At 43.8% G+C, this 18,265-nt stretch overlaps 1 protein-coding gene across 1 annotated transcript in view; it reads left to right on the top strand.

Moving 5' to 3' along the window:
- LOC135056799 (alpha-2-macroglobulin-like) overlaps window positions 1–18,265 on the top strand; it is a 59,660-nt gene that overhangs the window by 336 nt on the left and 41,059 nt on the right. The window contains exons 2-10 of the mRNA XM_063962402.1: window positions 766–934; window positions 4,765–4,849; window positions 7,863–7,989; window positions 10,547–10,661; window positions 11,863–11,978; window positions 13,052–13,210; window positions 14,067–14,297; window positions 15,051–15,108; window positions 16,607–16,746. Coding sequence (XP_063818472.1) covers window positions 784–934; window positions 4,765–4,849; window positions 7,863–7,989; window positions 10,547–10,661; window positions 11,863–11,978; window positions 13,052–13,210; window positions 14,067–14,297; window positions 15,051–15,108; window positions 16,607–16,746 — 1,182 coding nt within the window. The 5' untranslated portion in view covers window positions 766–783. The remainder of the gene's footprint in view (window positions 1–765; window positions 935–4,764; window positions 4,850–7,862; window positions 7,990–10,546; window positions 10,662–11,862; window positions 11,979–13,051; window positions 13,211–14,066; window positions 14,298–15,050; window positions 15,109–16,606; window positions 16,747–18,265) is intronic.

Raw genomic sequence — 18,265 nt, 5'->3', positions numbered from 1 at the left:
CCTCACAGCACTGAGGTTGTGGTTTTGATTCCGAACACATCGCCAACTGTGTGGAGTTTGTATATTCTCCCCGTACTTGTGTGGGTTTTCTCCAGGTGCTCCGGTTTCCTCCAACAATCCCAAAAAAATATACTGGTAGGTTAATTGGCTTCCTACAAAAATTAACCTTAGAGTGTGTACGTATGGTAGGGAATATAGGGTGTCTTTGCGACCTGATTGCACGCTGCCATTTTTCGCAGCTCAGCGATCAGGTCACTACTGCGCAGGTGCGTTGTACGGGTACAAAGTAGATCGTTGCTGGGCGGTGGATATAACGAAGAATCCATTTGCAAAGCCGATCGCAAAAAGATTGACAGGAAGAAGGCGTTTATGGGTGTCAACTGTCCATTTTCAGGGAGTGGTTGGAAAAACGCAGGCATGTCCAAGCGTTTGCAGGGCAGGTGTCTGACGCCAATTCCTGGACCAAAAAGACTGAAGTGATCGCAAGCGCTAAGTAAGTCCAGAGCTAATCAGAAACTTAAAAAAAAACTTTTTCGTCTCGCTCGGCTGCACAGGCGTTCGCATACTTGCAAAGCTAAAATACACTCCCCTATGGGCGGCGACTATGCGTTCGCACGGCTGCTAAAAACAGCTAGCGAGCGATCAACTCGGAATGACCCACATAGATTGTAAGCTCCACTGGGGCAGGGACTGATGTGAATGGACAAAATGGACTATATAAATAACTGGTAATAAATAAATAATAAGTATCCAACTTGCATTTAGGATTCTGCTGGGAATCGAATGTTTCAGTGGGATAATCAGAAAACGGAGAACGGCTTTCTGAAGATTGAGATCCCACTACTCAATGATCAGGAACCTGGGCAATACACAGTAACAGTGGAAGGAACAAACAGTGGAACCTCTTCTAAGACGTTAATGGTTGATGAGTATGGTAAGCTTATCTATATGACTTAATTGAAGCAATCTACAGTATACCTTCAGGGGTGTATGATATTGGGATAATTATTTTACAATACCATCTCAGAGATGGGTAAGGGGTTGTGAGGGACCAAATGCGCTTTTCTGGAACCAGAGTTTTTGGATGTTCAGGGCTTAACACCAGGATAGGTGAAGGACATGGGTCACAAAGAACTACTGTATGACTGCTATCATCCTACATTTGAGTTGGTTGGTATATCATCTCATTTGGGCATCGTTTTACTGTTATAGGTCAGTATTTTTGACATCTGAGATATCCTAGGAGTCAAAAAAAAACAATCAGTCTGTCTTCCTCTTGAAACAATGTGATTCCAGGACTAGCTCCAAAGTCTCACATTTTCTTCTGTTAATTTACAAAATAGATCCAGTACTATGCTGGAATTTGTATGAGTATACAGTGATGTACTTTTACATTCACAGTTGCACACTGTTACAGTACCTCGGATATATCTGGAGAGACTGGCAAAGCTACTGCCAGGGCTGCACAGAGGACCCTTAGCAATCTGGATAATAATGACATCAGATGACAATCATGATGAAGGATAATTACTGCAGAAATCCTAGAACCATTAAACCTGAACCAACAACCCTGACTTATATTCACTCTACTGTTTATGTAAGACTGAGCTATCATCTTCCCACCCACCTGCACAACCTCACTTCCCACAATCTCATTATCTATTGGTGGCACAGCTACTGTATCTCCTCTAGTCTTGGAATTATCCTTGCCTCCTCCCTCTCCTTCAAACCACACTTTCAGTACCTCTCGCAGTCCTGCTGTTTCCATCTCAGAAATATTCCCAGGATCAGATATTTTCTCCCCATGGATGCTACTAAGACCCTCACCCACTCACTGGTCTTCGTTAGATTGGACTACTGTATTCTCCTGTGATCTGGCCTTCCTGACAAATGCCTCACTCCATTCCAATCTATCCTCAATGCTGCTGCCTCCAAATGTACTACGTCCACAAACCCTGCATAGGCTACCATTCAGAATCCAATGCAAGCTTTTAATGCTCCATTTTAAATAGGTATAAACTGTTCAGATTCTATGGAATCAGAACTGCTCTGAATGCCATGATCCGAACACACCTGAGCATCAGGCACGGGTGTTCCTGCCAGACTCGGATCCAAGCGCGAGGCCGAACATCACCGTCCTGGCGTCAGATTCTTGCTGGACTTGAATCCTATAAAAGGCATGCTGAGCTAACTCTGTGCTGCGCTAGCGCTGCTGTAAAAAAAAAAAAAAAAACTATATAGAGGGAATTAAGATCCATTAAAAAAACACTTGGGGAATTTGAATTAGGGCTAGGGGAACACTGTAAATAAATGTATACGAGGGGATACACTGCTGCAACTGATGTGTCCAGAGTCTCACAAGGGGCTGTATTGGCAGTGTGGAGGCACTATTAATAATAGTGTGTGTAGCTGTAGGGGGTATACTGTATGTAGGGCCGGTGCTAGGGTGTTCAGCACCCCCCCTGCAAACTATAAATTTGCACCCTCTCATACTTCACAAACGGTCAGCGCATGCCTTTGGAACGCGTCGTAAAAAGGGTTGTGGTCTCACAAGGAAGGGACCTCGCACAATAGTACCACCCATTTCAAATTACGCCACACAATTGCACAATCTTTGTTCACATTACACCGCACGTAGTAGTGCTGCTTAATCACATAATGCCCGCAGTAGTACCGAAGCTTATACACATAATGCACACAGTAGTGCCAATCATACATACTGTATACTGACCATAGTAGTAATGCCACTTATACACATAATCACCCCAGTAGTAGTGCCCCTTATACACATAATACCCCTAGTAGTAGTGCTGCTTATACATAATGCCCTTGGTAGTAGTGCTGCTTATACACAGAATGCCCATAGTAGTAGTGCCACTTATACACATTATGCCTTCAGCAGTAGTGCAGCTTATGCATAATGTCCACAGAAGTGCTACTTATACATAATGCCCCAATATGCCATTCATACACATAGTGCTTCAGTAGTACCGTCACTATACATAATGCCCCCAGTAGTACCATCATTATACATAATGCCCCCCAGTAGTGGCATCATTCTACATAATGCCCCCCAGTAGTTACATCTTATACATAATGCCCACAGAAGTACCGCTTATACATTATGACCTTAGTAGTAGCATCTTTATGCATAATGCCTCCCGGTAGTAGCATTCTGACACATAATGCCCACAGAAGTGTTGCAGTGCTGCTTATACATAATTCTCACAGTAGTGGCATCCTTATACATAGTGCCCACAGAAGTGCTGCTTATACATAATGCCCCCCAGTAGTATCCTCTTTATACATAATGCTTCCCAGTAGTAGTGTCTTTATACATAATGCTTCCCAGTAGTAGTGTCTTTATACATAATGCCCCCCAGTAGTATAATCTTTATACATAATACTTCCCAGTAGTAGTGTCCTTATATATATAATGCCCCCCAGTAGTATCCTCTTTATACATAATGCTTCCCAGTAGTAGTGTCTTTATACATAATGCCCCCCAGTAGTATCATCTTTATACATAATACTTCCCAGTAGTAGTGTCCTTATATATATAATGCCCCCCAGTAGTATCCTCTTTATACATAATGCCCCCCAGTAGTATCATCTTTATACATAATGCTTCCCAGTAGTACTGTCCTTATATATAATGCCCCCCAGTAGTATCATCTTTATACATAATGCTCTCCAGTAGTAGTGTCCTTATACATAATGCCCTCCAGTAGTAGTGTCCTTATACATAATGCCCTCCAGTAGTAGTGTCCTTATACATAATGCCCTCCAGTAGTAGTGTCCTTATACATAATGCTCTGCAGTATTAGCGTCCTTATACATAATGCTCTCCAGTAGTAGCGTCCTTTTACATAATGCCCTCCAGTAGTAGCATTCATAATGCGTGCACACACACACACACACACATACACACACATATTCCTCTCTCACCCCCCACTTATCTAAGTTTGGCTGGCCAACAGTTTTTCCTCTCCCTCTGTACACTTACAGCAGCCTGATCCCACATGGCTCCACCCCCTTCATCCCGTGCAGCCCTGCCCCTCATTCCGGTGTAGCTCCGCCCCCTCTTCAAGACCCGCACACAGCTGCTGTCACGGGAGTAGGCTTTTCATGCTGCCAGCGCCACTGTGTCAGGAGCAGCAGCGGCAGGGGAGACAGGCGCAGCAGAAGGAATGCAGAGCAGTGAGAGCACCTATCCAGCCTGGCGAATCCCTTTGCTGAGTGGGTAGTGCCAGGGCTGACTGCACACTGCTGTATGCTGTATTGACTCTGCTCTATATTATTATTATTATGTGTTCAGACTCACAAGGAGTTGTGCTCTATAGTCACAGTGTATAGGGATGCACTGCTGTATGCTGCGCTCTACTCTGCTGTAAATTGTACTGTTTGGTGCACTGTGTTCACCCTCCTCTAAAAGCTCTGTGATTCCACACGGTGATCTGCGAACTGCAAGTAAAAAAAAAAAAATGAAAAATGTAAATATAGTAACGTTTTATTGTTTGTACTCACTACAATGGCACTTATGGGGGTCGCATATTTCCAAATGTACAAGATACGACCCCATGAAATGAAAAAACTTGTGTCGAACATTGTCATGTCAACTTTTTGGACCTGTCAACCTAATGCATGTTGACGATTTGGCACCCGAGAAACTGTCCATATTGGTCATGAACCCCACCACCTTCTGAAAACAGATTTAATGCTTTTGTTACAAGATACTAACATTATCACATCATTGTGTTCCAGTGTTGCCTAAAATGAGTCTGGAAATTGGTGCTCCTAATTCTATAACCATACTGGACAAGCGTATGCCATACAAAGTAACTGCCAAGTAAGTGATCAAGAGCGGAAATGTGGGGGCTCAAAGATTTCCAGTTTATTATAAAGTTGGATTTGGCTAAGATCTCTAAATTGTAGTCTCTTCTGGGAGACCTTTGACTCTGAAGTGGTGCAGGAGAGAAACAAGCTCTAGCCCATAGGTTCTCAAACAGGTCCCTTCATAGACACACAAGTGAAATAATTTGCTCCACCTGTGGATCATTTAAAATGTGTCAGTGAGTAATGAGTACACCTGTGCACCTGCTAGGTGGCCTGGAAAATCTGAACAGTTTGGGGTCCTGAGGACCAAATTTGAGAACTACTGCTCTAGCCAATCAGCTGATCCTTTTATGCATCTTCTCCCTCCATGGGCTATCGGGGCCACCAATGTGTGGCAAAGGGACCATTACTGGGATATCAAAAACAGTTAAGCAGTTATTGGGACAAGGTAAGTGTGTGTGTGTGTATGTATATATATATATATATATATATATATATATATATATATATATATATATATATATATAATTACATGCATACATACAAGGTGCTTCATCGCGCCCTACGGGCACTCTTCACACCGTCGGAAGGGGCTACGCCCCCTTAACCCCTGCACGCCTTTCTGGGGTTCAATATATGGAGTATTACCTGCATTCCTAGTTTTGCTAGTGTTTGAATATTGCACAATGAAAGGGCGTCCGATGGTGAAGGGGGCGTAGCCCCTTGCAACAGGAAGGGGTTTGGGGAGTGGAGACCGCGGATGGGGGTGGGGGTATGAAGGCGCTGTGGGTGGGGTAGGAGCAGGGGTGTCGCAGGTGGGGGATGGCAGCTGCAGGGCTGTTGCGGATGGAGGAGGGGTTCCGAAGGCGCTGCAGATGGGGAAGGGGTGGGTGCGGGTGAGCAGTGGATGGGGGAGGTGTCCAGGGGGCGCCATGGGTGGGGGAGGGGTGGATGCGGGGGTAACGTGGGTGGGGGAGTGGCGGGTGTGGTGCTGTTGCGAATGGTGTAGGCGATGCGGATTGGGAAGGGCCTGCTGCGTGGGTGGGATAGGGGATCCAAAGGTGCAGCGGCCGGGGGAGAGCCAGATGCAGGGTGTGGCGGATGGGGGAGGGGGTCTGGAGGTGATGTAGGTGGTGGAGGGGTGGGTGGCATAGGGTGTCTGGAGGCGCCGCGGGTGGGTACCGGGGGAGTGGGCCGGGGGGGCGTTGTGTGTGTCTTTATACGTAATGCCCCCCCAATAGTAGTAGTGTCCTTAAACATAATGCCCCCCCAGTAGTAGCAGCAGTTATATGTAATGCTCCCCAACAGTAATAGTAGCGTCCTTATACGTAATGCCACCCCAGTAGTAGTAGCATCCTTACATGTAATGCCCTCCCAGTAGTAGAAGCACCGTCCTTATACATAATGTCCCCCCAGTAGTAGCGTCCTTATATGTAATGCCCCCCAGTATTAGTAGCCTTCTTATATGTAATACCCCCCTTATAGTAGTAGTGTCCTTATACATAATGCCCCCCCAGTAGTAGCAGCAGTTATATGTAATGCCCCCCAGTATTAGTAGCCTCCTTATACGTAATGCCCCCCTATAGTAGTAGCATCCTTATACGTAATGCCCCCCCTATAGTAGTAGCATCCTTATACGTAATGCCCCCCCTATAGTAGTAGCGTCCTTATACGTAATGCCCCCCTATAGTAGTAGCGTCCTTGCATGTAATGCCCCCCCCCCCCCCAGCAGTGGCACACACACACACACACACACACACACACACACACACACACACACACACACACACACACACACACACACACACACACACACACACACACACACATTTCTCTCTCACCCTCCACTTACCAAGTCTGGCTGGCCGTCACTGCAATGCTGATTCCACCACTGTTCAGCTGTCTGGTCCCGTGTAGCTCCGCCCCTCTATTCCGTGTAGCTCCGCCCCATCGTGCCACCGTAGCTCCGCCCCTTTCAGGACGCGCACTTCACAGCCCGCTGTCACAGGTGATTGGGGGGGGGGGAGGAGGCTTTTGGCCATCCTCACCTCCTATACTGTAAGGTAGGGTCTTGCACCTGACTGCTGCTGGCACTGGGTATGGGGTAGCAGATGCAGTTGACTCCGCCCAGCGTTACGGACAGGCCAGCATAGAGTCACAGATCTGGGCTATTATATAGGAGATATATATATATATATAATTTATAATAGTTTATTGAGAAAGAAGCTATTTCAGAAGGAATTGGTTCTGCAGAGGGAGATAGGAGTCCAGGAGATGCTCAGATGATACCAGGGTCTCCAGGACCCCAGGGTGGGCATGGGTTACTGGCAGGTGTTGATTATGTACAGGTAAACATACAGCTGTGGGCTGGTTTTAGTGTGAGATTATTTATTTTTGGACTGCTTCTCTAGTATATTGCACCACTTGGCACACAATGGCCCTCATTCCGAGTCGTTCGCTCGTTCTTTTTCATCGCATCGCAGTGAAAATCCGCTTAGTACGCATGCGCAATGTTCGCACTGTGACTGCGCCAAGTAATTTTGCTAAGAAGATAGGATTTTTACTCACGGCTTTTTCTTCGCTCCGGCGATCGTAGTGTGATTGACAGGAAATGGGTGTTACTGGGCGGAAACACAGCGTTTTAGGGGTGTGTGGATGGAAACGCTACCGTTTCCGGAAAAAACGCAGGAGTGGCCGGAGAAACGGTGGGAGTGTCTGAGCGAACGCTGGGTGTGTTTATGACGTCAAACCAGGAACGACAAGCACTGAACTGATCGCACAGGCAGAGTAAGTGTGTAGCTACTCTAAAACTGCTAAGTAGTTTGTGATCGCAATATTGCGAATACTTCGGTCGCAATTTTAAGATGCTAAGATTCACTCCCAGTAGGCGGTGGCTTAGCGTGTGTAACTCTGCTAAATTCACCTTGCGAGCGATCAACTCGGAATGAGGGCCAATGTTCATAAAACCTAGACAAGCTTTTGTTGTACAGTATGCTAAACCTTTTATTTTGTGTTTTTTTTCCTAGACACACTTATGGTCAGGGTGTCTTGGGAAAAGTCACAGTCCGAGTGTGCAGGCGACCAAATAATTTTTTCCCAGGAAATAACTGCAACAGGAATCCTGATGGTATTTGCTCTTACGACACTGGCGACGTAAGTTCCACCTGTGACCATTGTTAATGTCTCATATTGGCTGATGTCCTATGTAAGACCCGTCACACTGGGGAATGTTTGCCTTCAGAAGGATTGTCCCATTTCATACACGGTTACTCATGTCATTTAACATCACCCAGGTTGACAGCATAATTGGGCTGCATCAGGACTATTGACCGCAGGCCTGGAATTGGCATGCTGCTTTTATTTAATTGGTAATTTGGAGCCAACAGACAGTTGTTCCTCACTTATTGATCTATATTTGCACAGAATTGTAGCGTGACCTCCCTACACACACACACACACACACACACACACACACACACACACACACACACACACACACACACACACACACACACACACACACACACACACACACACACACACACACACACTGTTTACATGGGTGTGATACAGGTTACCAGTGATTGGGATGGTGCTACTGGCATCCTGACCATGATAATGCCTAACCCTAATCCCTGTCTCCTACAATAACCCACCTGTGGTGGAGGCTAGGACTAAGTCAGGGAGTGGTCTATGGCTACTGCCTTCCCCTCTAGTGCCTAACCCTAACCCCGCTTTCAGGCCCTAACCCCCACAATGACCCTGATACTTACCTTTGGGAGGCCGGCGGTCAGTGTTCCAGTGCCGGGATTCCGAGTTGATCCAGTATTCACATGTATGCAATAACCGTCTGATTTCACCCTACAACTTGCTCTTTTCAACCCTATTCTGTCCAGCCGTCCCTCTTGTCTTTCCTTGCTATTTCGTGTAGTGAATGGCATATTGCTAATTTTACATTTCTCTACAGCTAATTTGACTTTTTTTATTTATCACAGTAAAATATTGCTTCTTTGACTTTACATGCCATCTACGCCATTGGGTATCGTCCTTAGCAGATGACGTTGATGGACTTGCATTGTCAATGTCATGACTAATGGCAACAGCTTCAGCACTAGTTGTAGGAAGTAGCTCTTCATTTTTCAGTTGTTTGTCCTCCATTTCTATTAACACAAAGTGAGGTACAACAACAGCGTTGCACAAATAAGTCAGAAATATATATATATATAATAATTACATACTGCATTTGACTGCAACGACCGCATCGCACAAATGAGTCAGAAATATATATGAGCAGAACAAAATATACTGCAGTCTGACCGACAGTGTCACAGTACTTTACTTATTTTAATTTTACACTGGGACAGAGCCCCTGGATGGACGGATAGATACGGCAGATAGAGAGAACACCCCTTTTTCAGATATGGTAGACAATGCACCCGCCCCACGCCATGCCAGACAAAATAGTGACCGTACTGGAGATGAACATGTCTCCACAGCTGGAGTGAAGAGGGCACAGATACACCAGACATATATGGAATCAAAAACCCGCAAGATTCCAATAGTGGGAAGATGACAGTTGGCCTCTCTTTGGGATTAGAGTCATGCAAGATAATACAGTGCATGTGGCCTGTTTTGGCCAATAGTAATGCTTTTATAGAATTTTTGTCTACTTTGGGTTTATGATATTATTATTATTAATTATTATTATTAAAAAATATATATTGTATAAACACTTTTTTTTTTTTTTTTTTTTTTTTTTTTTATGAAAAGAACTTTTAGAACTTCACATCACCTAGCAATTTTTTTTAAGGGGAACTCAAAATCATCTTTTAGTAAATGAGCTGTTTGGAATAGAAACACTGTCTATTTTTGTGGGAATATGCGTTCTAGTCTGGTCAGTTTTGTTATACCACAGAGTGACTGTATACACAGTGAGAATGCTGAGTTGACCTTCTACTGCTAAGCTCTCTGTTAATGAGATGGTACCAGCAATTGGGTTCCACTTTGCTACCTTCTCCTAGACACCGAGCAACCAAATGGCAAAAGATCTGGGCCCTGTTTTTCAAGTATACAAAAGGGGATCCAAACGGGCAACAGATCACTGAATGATCACAGAGCGAGGTTTAACAGTATCCCAGCATGCCTACAGGAGTATGCATGAGCATGCCTGAGATCTATGATGGAGAATGGGGTTGGGAAAATTAGTGCTCAAGGACAGTGTGAGGACAATTGAGATCTGGAGAGTTATACAAAGTTGTTAGCAAACCAAAAAAGTTGGCAATTGGTCAAAACTATGCTGCACTGCAGGTGGGGCAGATGTAATATGTGCAGAGAGAGTTAGATTTGGGTGGGTTATTTTGTTTCTGTGCAGGGTAAATACTGGCTGCTTTATTTTTACACTAGCATTTAGATTTCAGTTTGACTTTGGACACACCCCACCCAAATCTAAATCTCTCTGCACATGGTACATCTGCTCCACCTGCAGTGCACATGGTTTTTCCCAATTGCTAACTTTTTTTTTTGGTTAGCCAACAACTCTGAATAATGGCTCAGATTTAGCGCTGTGGTGTGCGGGACTTTAGCTAGACCTCAGTGATGTGTCCTCTCTCATACCACAATAACCCATGATGTAGTGGTTTGGCAGTGCCAATATGGCATATGGTAGACCACTTTCTCCACTAATGTCTGATTTTTGTTATCTGCTTTACAGTTGGACTCCAATGGTACATTTAATGGAGATCTTGACCTGACTCCTTTCCAGCTTGATCGGTCGGGCAACCAGATGGCCCTCACTATGCAGTTAACTGTATCAGAGGAGGGTACAGGTAAATTAATAATTTGTCTAGATGTTCTCGTTCTGTTCACATATAACCTTGGAAGGAGAATCCATAAGACACGGACAGCAATGACACACTTGTTAGAGAGCTGTGGCCTTCTAGCCCTATAATGAACTGTCAGACCTCTCCTTTTTGATGGAAGATTATGCCCATTCCCTTATTTTTTGTGAGAGGATATTGTCGATTAGGTCTATTTATGAGGCCCTGTGAGACATTTGATCATGGGACAGATCAAAATGATATTTTCTGGTCATGTCCATGAGTCCTTTTATTTGAACAGGAAATCCCTTCTTTTTTTGGAACTGAGACAATCTGGCTGGGTGGTGGTTGTTTAAGCATGTTATACTCTACTTAGGGGCAGACTTAACAACAAGTGATATTCTTGTTATCAATTAATGTGAATGATAACTGGTGCTCCAGCCAATCAGCTCCTAACTGTCGTGTTTGATAAATGACAGGAGCTGATTGACTGGATCACCATGTATAATTCGTATCGAATGATAACAAGAATATCACTCGTTGTTGAATCTGCCCCTTAGTTTGCATTACAGTATGTTTTTTGGATTTTTAATTCAACACCCCTGCTTTAACATGTTGTACTGTATCTAATTTGTAGAAAGTAAGCGCCCTCTTTCTGCCTTGTTAGAACCAAGTCGCTTGTGTCCTCATCTTAAGTTTGCAGGACAAAGCTAGTTTCTGTGTATATGGAGGGTGGATGGTAAGGAGGGTCTCCTAAATAGTGTTGTGTAAACTCTATTGAATCACTGCGCCCTAGTGTCAGTATTTTGTATCATGGCAACACTAGGTCAAAAGTTTCTTACTGAGAAAATTGAAAAAAAAAACAAAAAAAACCCGAAATGAAGTAAGTTGCGCTTACCTGTCCTCCTTAGGCTCAGCTATGCGGTGGTGGACAGGCCAGGTTGTACTTTTATTTATTTTTTGTTGCTAGCTACCAGCTGTTTTGCCTATTTCATTGACCGTATATAATTTGATTTGGTCCTGGACCACCAATTCGTTGTACTCCTCCCAATTTGGGTAACACTGATGTAGTGTATTTGGAATCTATTAATGTAAATGTGACACAACTCACTGTTTGTATTCCTCCGTCTACAAATTAACCTTTCTCATTTTATTTTTTTTCTTTCTTTTTGCTTCTTCTATTCTATTGCATGTGTTTTTATTCTGAAAGGGGTCCAAACGACTGAATCCAAATACATCAGTATCACCTCCCAATTGGCCACAGCCTCCTTTAATCGGAATCTTATGTCGCCATATTACAAACAGGGACTTCCTTATCATGTGGAGGTGAGACAGTTCTGTTTAAGAAATATCCTTGCTCTCTTTAGATGAGTGTCAGGGGTTAAAGTGTGTGTGTGGGGGGATGGGGACAGGATGAAACTGAGTTCCACCACCTGTAATGTAGGTGGAGCTAGTTCCACGACCCTGCACAGTAATTTCAACAGGAAAGTCCGCTCCACCACCCTTGTCAATAGATGATGCGGGCGGCGTTAGTGTCACTGACAAGCAGCAGCCACCTCCCCCTTCCTCGAGTCCTGGCAACTCCATTGTCCTCTGCCTGCGGCCTGCCCCTCCTGGTACTCTCCTAAGCTGTGTCTGGCACGGTGTATGTAATGTCAAGCAGCCATCACCGCTGCTAAAGTGGAGAAAAGCCACAAAGAAGAGCAGGTTCTGTACAGACTGAAGTCAAGTTGAGAGGGCACTGGAGGGGCACAGAGAGGCAGGGAATCTGCTGGAGGGACATGGGCAGTGAGCTGCTGTAGTGACAGATGCAGAGATTTGTATAAGTGGCACTGCTGTGGGCATTATGTATATAAGCACCACTACTGTGGGCATTATGTGTAAGGGGCACTACTACTGTGGATATTGTGTATAAGGGACACTACTGAGTGATGTAACGTGAATAAGGGGCACTAATGTTTGATGTAATGTGAATAACGGGCACTACCATGTGGTGTAATATAAATCGGGGGCACTACGTGCGGTTTAATGTGAATAAAATTGTTCTGCGGTGGGGCGTAATGGGAATTGTGGGTACTATTGTATGGCTACACCAATCCTTGTGAGACAACACCACTTTTTTGGATCCTTAATACTGGTCCTGGCTCTGCCTAATGAGGGGGTGGGGTGAGGTAGGTAGTGGGGAAATGAGTTCCACCACCTCTCCAAGACCACTTTAAGCACTGAGTGTATTTACATTTTGTAAATTGTTTAATGCATTATGTACATTTTCCCCCTCTAAACTATTTTACCATGTTCTGTGACATCACCCCACCTTCATGTACTGTCAGTCTACTTACCTATATTACTGTTTCCCTCTTGCATGAGTTATCTTACATTTATACTTTACAAACCTACAGATTCTAGTAAAAGATAGTGTTGGAAAGCCTTTAGCTTACCAAGTAGTAGAACTGCATCTTAAAGGACTGACTCTTCTGAATCTGACCACCGATGGGAATGGCACCGCTCAGTATGATCTTGAAACATCTAATTTAACAGATTCAACAATTAACATTCAGGTGAGTGGATGCAGGATGATTGCAGCAGCAAATATTACTCAAAGAGACCATTCCCCATAAAACATTACTTGAGCTGTAACTGTCCCATCTCATTTGTGCCCTGGCCCTATTTGCATAGTGGCCTAGAATTTTTCGATTACTGTATAATCAAAATGGTTTGTTCCCATTAAACTGCACAAAGTACATATGCCGAAACCATGCAAACAAAACAGGAAAAAAAGTACTAAACATTGTAGAACTTGGGGTATAAGCTATAGGTTGAACTAAAAATCCCGGTAGTCACTATGCCAACCGTCAGAGCGCTGTCCGAGGCACCCCAAAGGGAAAAATCCAAACAGATCCCACCCATCCTACATTGTAACCCTAACCCTCCCATAACCCAGCCTAACTCTAAATGTCCCCTCCCACAGGCTAACCCTAACTTTCCTCCATTGCAGCTTATCCTTACCCCCCTATACCCTCCCTCACCGCTGCCTAACCCTAACCCTCTGCCTAGTGCCCAACCCCTGTACTTACTGTCAGGATCACGCTGTCAGTATTCAGGACTGCTGGAATCCTGACCAGATGCCCAAGCTATATAGCCATTGCTGCATATGCAGTCATAATACCCACAAACAATGGAATATGTTACTATGAATAGGATAGGGTCAGAAGTAATAATTATGATCACTGGCTGGAAAACAATAGCTATGTCTGTGATTTGACTGAACAGCTCATAAAACAAGGTTCGAGGAGATCTTGTAAAAGTGTCTTTTGTACCTGTATGCCTTCTCAATTCACTTGCGTGGACCAGATATCTGCTATTAAGCATTTACCATTGTATGAGAATGTATGACTCTGTCTTCACTCCATCCAGGTAATTTACAAGAACCCAGAACAGTGCTATGACTCCAATTGGATAGTGCCTAGTTACGCAAATGACTATTTCTCAATCACGCGGTTCTATTCCCGGACCAATAGCGTTATTCAGATACAGAGTCTCAAAGAAGAGCTGCAATGTGGACATACTTATGATCTTAAAATTCAATATTCATTTGACAAAGATTCCCTGAAGGAAGGTGAAACCACTGCCAATTTCATCCACATGGTGAGTATCAGAAGAGCTTGGAGAGGAACGTCTATGTAACTGGTGATTTTGGTGATGGAAGCTGCTGGTGCTATCATAGGAACATTAGTTAAGTAATGGGTCAAGGCCAATGATCATGGAAATAAATAATTTCAGGAGCTTTAGTTTGGCTTTAATACTTATTATAAAACCTATATGTCCAAATTACAGCAATCATTCTCTTCAAAAAGGCTGACTCAGAGTTGCGAGCAGGGGCAGCTCCAGAGGTGGGGCTGCAGGTCAGTCCAAATTTAAAGTAGGAGAGCCTCACCAACTGCCAGTGAGTCAGTTTGAAATGGCAGTTGGTGGCAGATGGTGTGGCTCCTCTATTTAAAAATTAAACTTATGTGCAGCTCTACCTCTGGAGACACCACCTGTTTAGAAGCAAAGCGAATCAAAGATAAAGCTATGTTGTAAGACAAGGGAGAAGGGGCAAATGAACATTATACATTATTAGGGTAAGTACCAGCTGCCTTTGCTTTGACGTGTACATACAGTACCTTGGACAGCGCTATTTTTATACTGTAATTTAGAGCTTGGCTAGAACACACCCCTCCCAACTCTAAATCTCTCTACAGATTTGTAAGTGTGCCCTGCTGTAGTGCAGCATGGCTTTGCCAAGGGGTAAATTCTCTTTTGTTTGTTTCTTGTTTTGCTCCAAACCCTGAATATGTCCCTGTTTTGTGTCATTTTTAATTAACACTTGTCCTATAACGCTATTACCGTTTTCTGCAGGTGATATCAAGATCAAAGATTCTTATTACTGGTGAACATTCAATAGACGTGAGCACATGTAAGTTCCTCTGCCTACTTTCTTCCTTAACAGAAAACCACTCGCCTCAGAAATTAATAAGAATTCCACCTTGATTTTTTTTTTACCTTCTCACCATGAAATTAGCAGAATTTCTATGAAGTAATGGAAATAGTTTTGTGCTCTTGGGAAGGAGAGAAGGGTTGGAATTAAACATGAAACATAAGTGACATTTACACAATCAACTATAGAAACATAGGGGAAGATTTACTAAGCAGCGGGATTGAAATCCTAGTTCTTTTGCAGCGGTTTACCAGCGGGATTCCATCCTGTAGATTTACTATGCTCATACCTGCCACAACTACAGAGAAATCACAATTGAGAATATAATTGCACATCAAAGCGCCATCAGTATTTTTCCCATTAGAAGTATAGCAACTCCAGATTTACTAAACGGTGGGTTTAAAATCCACCTCCGAAAAAATTACAAAAATGAAGTGGTTGATCGCTCAGTAAGGGGACGTGTGAGCTGCTGTATGTGGCTGATCTGATGGAGAGTAAGCACAATGCTCTGGTGATGACGGAAAGCATCATACATTGAATAAGAAGGCGGATAACACGGATGGTTTATATATAAAATATATATTGGTATATATGTACAAGCCGGGTCACCCAGCGTTGCGCGGGTCCAATTTGTACTGTGTAGCAGTTTTTATATATTGGCAAATTATTTGGTAAATACACCAAAAAAATGCTATTTAGAAAATATACAAAAGCTCTGATTGGAGAAATAAAATAAAATTTTAACAAGTCAACATTTTATTGCATTAAAATGATATTCATTTTATTGTGACTAAACAACCAAAAAATGATGTTTTCAAAATTTGCGTGCAAACCATCAAATCTATCTATCTATCTATCTATCTATCTAATCTATCTATCATAGATATACCTGTATATTGCTATATTAAGATTCATGGATGTAGGTTCCACCTTCAAAACGCCAGACCTTTGGTATGTCTTTGTGGCCACAGCAAGTACGAACACTTAGGGGCTCACATATAGACAGGGTCAGGCTGTGGTGTATACACAGAGAGTAACTGGGATGGGATACACGCAGACATTGCGGTTACATACAGGCCGGTACAGGATGACTGCAGCTGATTACACAGCTGTCCTGGCAACTGTCTCACTCCACACAAACACGTCACAAAAATGTAATTGCTGTCCTAATGACTGTGCAAATTGTGGTGTCTATTTAATAAGCCTTGGAGAAAGATAAAAGGGACAAAGATAAAGTACCAGCCAATCAGCTTCTGTCATTTTTTAAAATACAGCCTGTAACATTACAGTTAGGAGCTGATTGGCTGCTACTTTATCTCTGTCCACTTTAACTCTCTCCAATGCTTAGTAAATAGACCCCATATGACTAGATCCAGACAGATGTAGATGAGGTGCACAGTACATACAGACAGGCTTACCATACTATCCCTGTAGCACTACTGTATGTACTGAACTGTATTTTCTCTCTGCATGGCAGTGAAAGGGGAGTTTTCCATCTCCTTGGCGGTAACTTCTGATCTTGCTCCCGACGCACAATTGATTGTATACTACGTGTCCACACAAGAGCTGGTGGCAGACACTGCTCATCTCAGCATTGAGAAGTGCTTCAATAACCAGGTACCGTCACAGATAAATGTAACCCACCTGTGCTGCAGCTGTCAGTTTCTTACACAATCTAAGATTTGATTGCAGGACGTATATATATGTGTGTGTGTGTGTGTTTGTGTACAGTATGTGGTGTTTTTCATTTTTCAACCATGATTGTGCTGGTGAAATTGGGCAGGCTTACCACGATGGCCAGTGGCTCATTGGTGAGTACGTGACAATAGAGTAAAAAAAAAAACCACAGGCTTGTTTTACTTTCAAATGATTGCCCCTTTCATCCATCAGCCACTCTCGCCGGACACTCACTGATGCTTGTGCAGACTATTACATCTACCCCAGCACTTTGGTCATTGTATGCGACTAAACCTGGTCTGTCTGGGCACAACCTGGTCAAAAGACACCGGGAGGAGAGACATGAGAGCACTGAAATGCAATATAAACAGTGCTGGAAGACAGGCTCACAGGGCAGACAGTCACACTGACAGTGCTCACCCTCTTTCCCCTGGGGATCTGGCAGCTACAGACACTCCTTCTCCCTAAGATAAATATTGGGAGCCACCTAATTACATAGAGGAGACCCTCCGCACTTGGTCTGATCATCTGCTTCCTGGACTAGTCCCATCTCCTCCCTCTGATAGCAGTCCTGTGCAGTACATAGACAAGGTGTACACTCCTTTTCAGAACCCAGTGACAGTGAAGTTGTACAATAATTTCCAGAATCCAAGAGGGTTTCTGGGCAACAGGAATTTCCCCCCTTTGGGTACCCCTGAACATTCTCCCACTCTTCGGTCTAGCTTCGGGTGACCAAGAATAGTGTAATCGTTGCTCCGTCCCACACTGTAGACTACTGCGATTTCCAGCATTGCGCCGCAGGGGGCAGGGCCATGATGAAACAAAACTGCATCCTTGAGCCGCAGACTAACCACTCCTCTGGTCTACTCTACCAGCTAATCTGCTGTGTGTAATTACTCTCCCCATTCCTCCCTCCATGACAAAATCATTCACAACATTCCTTAATATCAGTTATGATCTGCTCCTGAAATGGTTAAACACCTGTGAGGGGTTACACAGTATATACTTTACTCTGTGCAGTGTTAATGCCGCAGACTCGCTGGAGAGGGTGGTAAAATTGTCTGAATAGAGTATTGTACGTGATAGGGCGGAAGTTGTCTACTGTCAAGGAAATTGACGAAAGTCTTCTAAGTAATTTTGTTAGTATTAGGAACGATCACAGCTATCCCAACCATTCATCAGTACAGCCAGGGCTTTAAGATGTCGTACAACCTACAGTAACTACACAATTGTTCCTTCAGCAATTAGACCTATTCAAAGCTAGCTCTCTTGGAAATTTATTGGCTTGTGGGGGATATGTATCAAGCCTTGACGACAAAGTGAGGAGAATTAAAGTACCAGCCAATCAGCTCCTGCCATGTCACAGACTGTGGGGCTCATTTATCAATGAGTGATGAAGCGCGTTGTGAATGATAAAACTCATTGCATATGATAATTGGTGCTCCAGCCAATCAGCTCT

The sequence above is a fragment of the Pseudophryne corroboree genome, chromosome 3, assembly GCF_028390025.1.
Source record: "Pseudophryne corroboree isolate aPseCor3 chromosome 3, aPseCor3.hap2, whole genome shotgun sequence".
NCBI lineage: Eukaryota > Metazoa > Chordata > Amphibia > Anura > Myobatrachidae > Pseudophryne > Pseudophryne corroboree.
This window is presented reverse-complemented; position numbering and strand designations above follow the sequence as displayed.